Consider the following 9,974-nt stretch of genomic DNA (forward strand, 5'->3'; position numbering starts at 1 on the left):
CATATAAGGCTGGGGAAAGAAGGACTAAGGCCAGGATGTTCAGAGTTATGGCGTCCGTCTTCCTAAGTAACCACCATGGGTGATGGAGCCCTGCTTTCCTGGAGATGGCTGAACACCCGCCTGCCAGTAGGAAGTAGTGAATGAATTCCTTGTTTTGCTTTGCTTGTGTGCACAGCTTTTGTTTTACCCATTAAACCGTCTTTATCTCGACCCACTTTTGCCCTTCTGATTCTCTCCCCTGTACCACTGTGGGGGAGTGAGCGAGTGGCTGTGTGGGGCTGAGCTGCCCACTGAGGTTAAACCACAACATTCTCTTACTTCAAGAGCTACGAAACAAAAAAAATGAGAATGGCTTTCAACCTTAAGCCTTCAAAACTTGTCTGAAATACATGCAAGTGCTTTTACTAGCTGACAACATTTTTCCTGCAGTACTGTTTCAAAGAGCAGAGCTGCATTACACAGCTAGGCACAGTTATGTGGAAGACTGGTATGCTCACATGCCAACCGTTTTCCCATCAAGGGGAGCAGAACAAGTAATTTCATGAGGTGCATGCCACATCCAGCCAAAGAGAGGGCAACAATGCTGTGGTACCTCTGAAGAGGGTTGTGAGCAGGAACCAACATATCCACACACCATATACCTTACTGTTTTGTGTAGCTTCCAGTTTTGCTACATGAAACTTTCTTTCCTAAGCATTTTTCCCCACAGTTTAAACCATCGACCATAATATTCTCAGTGGGCAAACTCAAAATAGGAGTTATGTGCCTCACAGAAGAAAAGCAGAGTTCAGAGAACAGACATGGATGAATACTGTTTTCCTATAGCTATAAATAGGAGCATATATAAGCTATTCTCTCCTCCAACACCCTCAACTGGTACAAAACAACACTGACTAGCTGTTTTTAAAATATGCTTACCAGTAAAAGACCATTAATTTTAGCAAATCTGCTGTTTCTGGAAATGGGCATATCAAGGTACTGGTTAGTAACTTTGAAGTTACGTATAAAGCAAGGGCATATTGGTGCTCTCTGCAGTTACCAGTTCCACAGTGAAAGCCTTCTCTGGTACAGATAGCATTACCAACACTCAATGTAAGCTCAGTGCACTCCACAAAATAAACTGCAACCAAAAAAAAGAAGTATTTTAACTTTTGTTTGCCACAGATCTTGAAGGAGTTTACAGAAGTTATGTTCTGGTCCTCCACAATTACAGTTAGCACCAGCACAGTCATCTGCCTTGATATATTCTGACTTGAGAGCTTAGTTATGTTTTAGCTCTAGCACTCCTAGCAGGATCACAGTGTTTTTCATAATACAGAGCAAGGAAGAGTCACCTCTTACTACAAGTTGAAGAAATACAGAGCGCAATATCACTTTTAGAATGTACATTATGTCAAACCAGTTTGTAAACAGAGTCGGGATTTCCCAACACTGTATCTGGACAGATTTCTAGACACTAACTCCCAGAAAGCAAAGCACACAGAACTAGCTAGATGGTTCTCTTCTACAGTGTTTAGAACAGCACCATCCCATTGCAAACTGACTGTGCACAACCTTCAGTTAGTACAGTATATAAAATACTCACATTAACAACACACCAATATAATGACTGCTGATACTAATGTGGACCTCGTATCCCCAGATTAGCCACTAACCCAGATAGCCATTAGTAGCAGAGTATATATGGATGTACATGCACCAAAAGGATAAACCTACTTATGAAATATATTACAGCAAATTATCCTTTAAGCAAACATTGTCTTAGCCTTTAAGCAAACACTGGAGAAGGCTGAGAGGAAGAAGCTGTTCAATCATTATAACATTTCTTGCAAAAATATTTTATTTCACAGGTTTTAATATGTTTATTAAAAAAACAAAGAAGTACTCTCCTCAGTTTACACTGTTGTAACTGATTTTAATCATGTGAGTTCTGTTCCATGTCTAACATCAAAAGAAAGCCAAGCCAGAGAAGTCAATGCAGAACTGATTTACTAAAACGTAACCAAGGAAACCATCAGAAAAGATACATCTGTAGCTATTCTGTGATAATTTTCTAGTTCATAACTTAAAGCTGTAAGGAGAAACAATGTTACATTGTTTTTACATTCTTTCTTAACTTTTTATTATATAACCTGACATTTGAGAATACATGTTATACATTGTCAGTGCACTGGCCATCTGGGACACAGACAGAAAAACAGGCAAGGTTTACATATCAACCATTAATCTACTAAAACAGAATTTAGAATCAGTAAGCACCCTATAAAATATGCATTATCATACAGCAAGTCATGTCTCATTTCACTGGTATCTATGACAAAGTTTATGTATTTGAGAAAAAGCCACTTTGCTTCTTTTTACACTAAACCTACTATAAAATTACTATGTACCCAACATACACATTTTCATAGAACCATAGAATGGTTTGGGTTGGAAGGGACCTTAAAGATCATCCAGTTCCAACCCCCCTGCCACAGGCAGGGACACCTTTCCTCTACACCAGGTTGCTTAAGGCCCCATCCAACCCGGCCTTGAACACTGACAGGGAGGGGGCATCCACAGGTTCTCTGGGCAACCTGTTCCAGTGTTGTACCACCCTCACACTAAAGAATTTCTTCCTAATATCTAATCTAAATCTACTCTCTTTCAGTTTAAAACCATTACCCCTCATCCTGTCGCTACATGTCCTTGTAAAAAGCCCCTGTCCCGCTTTCCTGTAGGCCCCCTTCAGGTACTGGAAGGCTGCTATAAGGTCTCCCCGGACCCTTCTCTTCTCCAGGCTGAAGAGCCCCAACTCTCTCAGACTGTCTTCATAGGAGAGGTGCTCCAGCCCTCTGATCATCTTCGTGGCCCTCCTCTGGACTTGCTCCAACGTCTCCATGTCCTTCTTATGTTGGGGGCCCCAGAGCTGGACGCAGTACTCCATGTGAGGTCTCAAGAGAGCAGAGTAGAGGGGCAGAATCCTCTCCCTCAACCTGCTGGCCATGCTGCTTTTGATGCAGCCCAGGATATGGTTGGCCTTCTGGGCTACAAGCGCACATTGCCGGCTCATGTTGAGCTTCTCATCAAGCATCACCCCCAAGTCCTTCTCTTCAGGGGTCCTCTCAATCCATTCTCCACTCAGCCTGTATTTGTGCTTGGCCTTGGCCTTGTTGAACTTCACGTGGTTCGCATGGACCCAGCTCTCAAGCCTGTCAAGGTCCCTCTGGATGGCATCCCTTCCTTCCAGTGTGTCAACCGCACCACAGAGCTTGGTGTTGTTGGCAAACTTGCTGAGGGTGCACTCAATCCCACTGTCCATGTCGCTGACAAAATGTTAAACAACACTGGTGCCAATACCGACCCCTGAGGAATGCCACTGGTCTCCTCTTAGACATCAAGCTGTTGACCGCAAGTCTTTCAGTGTGACCATCCAGTCAATTCCTTATCCACCGAGTGGGGCCATCCGTCAAGTTCATGTGTCTCCAATTTAGAGACACGGACATCATGCGGGACAGTGTCAAATGCTTTGAACAAGTCCAGGTAGATGACATCAGTCACTCTTCCCTTATCCACCAGTGCTGTAGCCCCATCATAGAAAGCTAACAAATTTGTCAGGCACGATTTGCCCTTAGTGAAGCCATATTGGCTGTCACCAATCACCTTCTTATTTTTCATGTGCTTTAGCACAGTTTCCAAGAAGATCTGCTCCATGATCTTGCCAGGCAAAGAGGTGAGACTGACTGGCCTGTAGTGGCCTGTAGTTCCCCAGGTCTTCCTTTTGTGCCTTTTTAAAAATGCGGGTTATGTTTCCTCTTTTCCAGTCAGTGGGAAGTTCACCAGACTGCCACAACTTCTCAAAAATGATGGACAGAGGCTTAGCAACTTCATCCGCCAGTTCCCTCAGGACCTGCAGATGCACCTCATCAGGTCCCGTGGACTTGTGCACCTTCAGGTTCCTTAGATGGTCTTGAACCTGATCTTCTCCTATAGTGAACAGTTCTTCATCCTTCCAGTCCCTGCCTCTGCCTTTCTGCGACTTGGGTGGTGTGACTTGAGCACTTCCCGGCGAAGACCAAGGCAAAAAAGTCGTTGAGTACCTCAGGCTTCTCCATATCCTGGGTAACCAGGTCTCCTGTTTCCTTCTGGAGAGGACCCACATTTTCCCTAGTCTTGCTTCTATCACTGACGTACCTATAGAAGCATTTCTTGTTGCCCTTGATGTCCCTGGCCAGATTTTATTCTGTCAAGGCTTTAGCTTTCCTAACCTGGTCCCTGGCTGCTTGGACAATTTGTCTGTATTCCTTCCATGCTACCTGCCCTTGCTTGCACCCTCTGTAGGCTTTCTTTTTGTGTCTGAGTTTGTCCAGGAGCCTTGTTCATCTATGCAGGTCTCCTGGTAAACACTTGCCTCACTTCCTCTTGATTGGGATACATCACTTCTGAGCCTGGAGGAGGTGATCCTTGAATATTAGCCAGCTTTCTTGGGCCTCTCTTCCCACTAAGGCTTTATTCCAAGGTATCTTACCAAGCAGGTCCCTGAAGAGGCCAAAGTCTGCTCTTCTGAAATCCAGGGGAGTGAGCTTGCTGTGCACCCTCCTCACTGCCCTGAGGATCTTGAACTCCACCATTTCATGGTTGCTGCTGCCAAGGCTGCCCTTGAGCTTCACATCCCCCACCAGCCCCTCCTTGTTGGTGAGAACAAGGTCCAGCATGGCACTTCTCCTCATCGGCTCCTATATCACCAGGAGAAGGAAGTTATCATCAGTGCCTTCCAGTAACCTCCTGGATTGCTTGTGCCCTGCTGTGTTGTCCTTCCAACAGATACTGGGGTGGTTGAAGTCCTCCATGAGGACCAGGGCCTGTGAATGTGAGGCTACACCTATCTGTCTATAGAGGGCCTCATCCGCTTGGTTTTCCTGGTCAGGTGGCCTGTAGCAGATGCCCACTATAATGTCTCCAGTCCCTGCCCTCCCTTTAATCCTGACCTATAAGCTCTCTGTTGGCTCCTCCTCCATCCCCAGAAGAGCTTCACGCACTCAAACTGGTCATTGACATAGAGGGCGACACCCCCTCCTCGTTTCCCCTGCCTGTCCTTCCTAAAGAGCCTGTATCCTTCCATTCCAATGCTCCAGTCATAGGACCCGTCCCACCACATCTCTGTGATGCCAATTTTTTTATATTTAAAAACACTAAAAGATGAGTTGTATAAATACATCTATTTAGTCTCTTGGACTTTACCTCAAATTCTGCTTTGGTCACAAGTGTAAAAGAATCTAGTGATCTCATCCTTGTGCCTACAAGGGATGTTTGTGCCCATTACAAAACCACTACACAATCTGACTGTCTTGTCTCAAAAGAAGACGACATGAATAGCAGGAAGTGTGTCAGCCAGGAATGAGATAATGACAGAGTGAAGATATTAAGACTGACTCCACCCAACAATACAAATGTCATTTTCAAAAGCATGAAGCTTGTCTGCAAAAGGATTATAAATAATGCAATGAATAAAGGAACAACTTTTGTCTAAATGTCTGAACAAAGCCAAGAGAATGTTATATTATAGCCAGATTTCCTGCACAATGTTTTGAAGTTTTATCTTAGCACTCAAACACTAGCAAAAGAATATATAAATGTAAACAATACCAACGGGATGGATTCTATGAAGGCTGCCAACACCTACATACATCAGTGCAACAAGTTCTAATGATAGAAAATAGTTTCAGCCCTGTAGTGCAATGATGGCAGGGAGCATTCACCTGAGCCATAAACTGTTAAAGGCTTCCTCAGCAGAGCTGCTCAGCTTAAGTCAGAAACCAGAGCTTTCAAAGCTGTTACATGAGCACATCCTTCCCAACAGTTCCCTGGTCCGTGTACTTAAAAAAAACCAAACAAATAAACAACCCACTAATCCAATGCAGGAAAAAGAGAGAAAGCAGTTCGCAAGAAATGATTCACCTCTCCTCCCAAATCAAGATACTTTAAGGAAAAGGCTTTAAGAGGAGTCTCTTCTACAAAGACCATTTTAAAGATTTTTCCCTAAATGTATTGCCTGAGTCAACATAATTTCCAAAATATATGGCTTCAAAATTTTGAAAATTGAAAAAGCTTTTCCATTACATCTTTTTGGTTAAAGAATGTTAATCCAGCTGAAGATGACCACAAGACAGCTCACATACCTTCAACATGTACATACTCATTCAAAATTCTCCACTAGAAAATTAATCACAGGCAACTTCATTAAACAACTCTCAAAAAACCCCCCAAATCTATGTTTAGTTTACTCTGCAAAATAACATGGTTTGGCCAACTTTTAGTCCTACTGGTTTATTACTAAATATTTTCTCTCATACCAAGATTTTATGAACTATTAGAACATTTTGATAAGCATGTAAACAATGTGTTGTCAATTTTCACTTGCAGGCTCCACATTTCCAGAAATTCTGATTGACAAAGTACTTCTAACCCTGCCTTCCCATACAGTTATACATATATAGAAGAGAAAAGTCAGTAAATTTAAACAAAGTGTCCACTTCAGAAGGGAGAAAATACAGCTATATCTATACATATGTAGATCCCTGAGTATTTCTTTCAAAAAGTTCCCAAGATTCCTCCGGAAAACTTGGACAAATACAGGATTAAGTGATTTAGTAATAAGAGCAAAGAAAAACAAGCAAGTCTATCTGCTGAACTGTATAGGTTAAATAACCAACTAAAAGCATCTGTAAAATCCACAGTTACTGATTAAGGAGCTTTATTCAATACAGGTAGCTTTATGCCCTGATTAAACAGCTTTTCTTTCAATAGAACTTTTCTTGGCAGTGATCCTATAATCTAGATTTAGATACTAAACAGCTTCCTGAGACTACTTCATTAAACGGCAGAATGGCAGTTGCAGAAATGGGTGAAAATGGAGCTTGCTTTCTCACATGCCTTCAAATGGAGGGGAGGGAAGGATGAGAAGTTCCCTGGATCTAAAGTCACCATGTCTCCCTCCCAGCTCCACTGCTGAGCTCTCAGAAGGAAACAGAACTACAAGCACAGCAGATTTAACCAACAGCAGTAACTACTACGTGATTAGAGCAAGGCAACAAACACACAGACACCTCAAAGAGGGGCCATGACAAGCTGCACTCCACAAAACATGCCATTGCTATATGCTGGAAGCAGTAATAATTCTTGGGACAGTTCTTATGGACCTGGTAAAACTAAAAGAGGTTATGACCCTCTTCTGCCCCAAATCACCAGGCAGAACATTCTTATTCACAGAAGTATGACTTTCAAGCTGTTTTGCTAAAATTTCCTACCTATCATCTTTTTGAGCAACTCCTGGTCAGAGCATATCATCCTTCTTTCTAGTACTAGCCGGTAGGATGCAAGTCTACTATCCCAGACACAAAAGCTGAAGCTTTTCTTCCCTCTTCCTATTTGTATGAACCTCACAAGTTTAATAACACTTCACTGTTTCATCAGAAGCTCCTCAGTATTATGCAAGATGAAAAAACCTGAAATCCACAAAAAGTATGATAGTATACTCTCAGATGCCTGGGAAAAAAATACACAATAAAAACTAAGAAGTGACAAGTTCCCTATCATAATAAAAATGCTACTTTTACTTTACAAGACACAAGCAGTGGCCTTGGACAGAAATGTTTCACAACAGTAGGACTGAGTCTTGTGCTCTTAACATTCTCCCCCTTAAAAGCACACTTGAAAATATCTGGTGCAGCTGTACAGTCATAGACAAGTAAAACAAATCATGACTTTTTTAACCACATCTTCTAGACTGGCAATCATTCATGACGCTCATACTTACCACCTCCCTCCCCTCTGAAAACAAACTCCTCTTTCATAGAAGTCTGATATTTCTTTTCCTGACTCCTATCTCCATGAAAGCATCCCACAGAGTGCCTTAATATTCCTCTCAGTTTGGTCTACAATCTAGCAGATTCTCTTACTGCAAGGTAAATACTTACTCGAGCTAATTTGATATTTAAACATTTCGTTATGTTTAAATCTTTCAGATCTCCTTCTCTGAGGATTCTCCTCCTTCCAACAGCTTTTTTCCCCCTGTGCTATTGAAAACTGCTGGAGCCAGTTCTATTAATAGCCGGCCCAGCTTTAAACCGTGACAATTAACAAGTTCTTCTCAGCACAAATTCTTCTGATAACTCATCCTCTCTGTAACCCTATGTTGAATAGGCAATTCCTATGATGAAGGAATTATAAGCATGTGTCATCTTTTGCCTAAAATAAACTTCCACTGTTGGATAAAAGCTGTATCTTATCCTTTCAAATACTGTCTGCAGACACTCCTACAGTAGGGGAATTCCTGTTGATAGTCTGCCACTATCGGTCATTACATATATAGAATTACTTCACATTTTAAAAAACAGGTTTGCTATCACTGATACTTCCCTCTATATCACTTCATCATGAATCCAGACAAATCTGTCTGTCAAAGAAACTACCTATTTAATTGCATGGTTTATTCAGTGTTTAGGACAAGAAGAAACTAATACTGGAACCCTGAGACACTAATTTAAAATAGAGTAGTCCCTTAGTAAATATAGGTGTACAAAAAGACTTTAAGGTATAAAGCTTGCAAGCCCAAGTTCAAGAAGATAAAATCTTGACTTTCTTTTCCTAAGATATCTACTTTACCGGTGTTTAACAGTGCTATGAGCATCTCTGAATGAAAAGGAACACTGCACATCCATTACTTGGCAATGTTATCGTTAAGTGGAGCATTAAGAATCTATATCTAGCATTATCTTCTAGATATTCTTGGCGGACAGGTTTTAGGAACTTTAGATTTACATTTTCTTACCTAGTTCAGTAACTTGTCGATCAAAAGGACAACGAACTGCTCTGCCATGAAGGGGAAGCCGGGTAAGACAGTCATGGCAGACAGTATGGCCACACAAAAGCAGTCGGGGAACTTTGTCACCTTGCAAAGAAAATACATCTTCACAGACTCCGCACTCAAGAACCTATAATTTAAAAAGAGACCATATTTCTTTTTGAGCTGACAAAAAAGCAAAACTTCATGCAGTAAACCATATGTTTATTTTACAGAAGTTACTGCAATAACAGCACATAGGCCGAGTCATTAATTTTGCTTTGTACACACAAATAATGATCATAGGAATTATATTTAATAAATAAATCAATACACATGAACAGAACATATTAACTCTTCAACATCCCACCTTATCACCACTAGTTCTTGCCCACTTCATTTAATGCACTGACACAAGAAAAGCCCACTGGTCAAGCAGCACAATCAAGTAAGCAGAAATGTCCTCGAGGGAAAAGGAAACAGAGGGCAAGACCCTGGCAAAGTAGACTATCAGCCGGTGGGGAAAGCTTCCATTCATAGCTGATGCACATGAAAAGGTCAGTCATACCAAGTTAGCCATTCATGAAGCTACAAACACAGCATCGAAGTAGCAGGAACAAACAGCAGGGGACCGGAACATCTTAAACCACTAACAAAAAGCAAAACTGATGGTCATTTAGAAAGGAGGTCAGAGCCCTCCCGCCTCGCTGCCCGCTCCCAGGCACCCCACGGCAGCGCGGCTCTGCGCGGACAGGGCGGTGACAGGGCCTCCGAAGCGGCCCCCTGGCCCGGCCCGAGCTGAGCCCAGCCCCGCCGCCTCAGGGGACGCCTCCTGTCCCGGAGACGCCTCGCTCCCGCGCTACCCCCTTCCCCCAGCTGGGGCAGCGACAGCGCAATCCCGGCCGCCACAGCCCGCCCTGCCCGCAGGAGCCGGCCGAGCCGGACGGCGCGAAGGGCCGAGCAGCCCGTCTCACCTTCACTGCGGCGCCCGCCGGGCCGCGGCCGCTGCCGCTGCCACCGGACCCCCGGCAGCCGTCCAGGCCGGCACCAGCCCCGACCTTGTTTACACCTAGGGCCGCCATCTTGGGGAGGGCGGAGCAGAGCGGCCACCGGCAGGAAAGAGACGGGAGCCGGGAGCCCGCAGCCACCGCCC

The 9,974-nt window shown here is 43.4% G+C and overlaps 1 protein-coding gene across 1 annotated transcript in view; it reads right to left on the bottom strand.

The window, feature by feature from the left end:
• TRIM23 (tripartite motif containing 23) overlaps positions 1-9,903 on the bottom strand; it is a 31,495-nt gene extending 21,592 nt beyond the window's left edge. The window contains exons 1-2 of the mRNA XM_068422208.1: positions 9,796-9,903; positions 8,810-8,972 (exon numbers count right to left, since the gene is read on the bottom strand). Coding sequence (XP_068278309.1) covers positions 8,810-8,972; positions 9,796-9,903 — 271 coding nt within the window. The remainder of the gene's footprint in view (positions 1-8,809; positions 8,973-9,795) is intronic.
• Positions 9,904-9,974: the final 71 nt, after the last annotated feature.

Source organism: Nyctibius grandis, chromosome Z, assembly GCF_013368605.1.
Source record: "Nyctibius grandis isolate bNycGra1 chromosome Z, bNycGra1.pri, whole genome shotgun sequence".
Classification (NCBI taxonomy): Eukaryota; Metazoa; Chordata; class Aves; order Nyctibiiformes; family Nyctibiidae; genus Nyctibius; species Nyctibius grandis.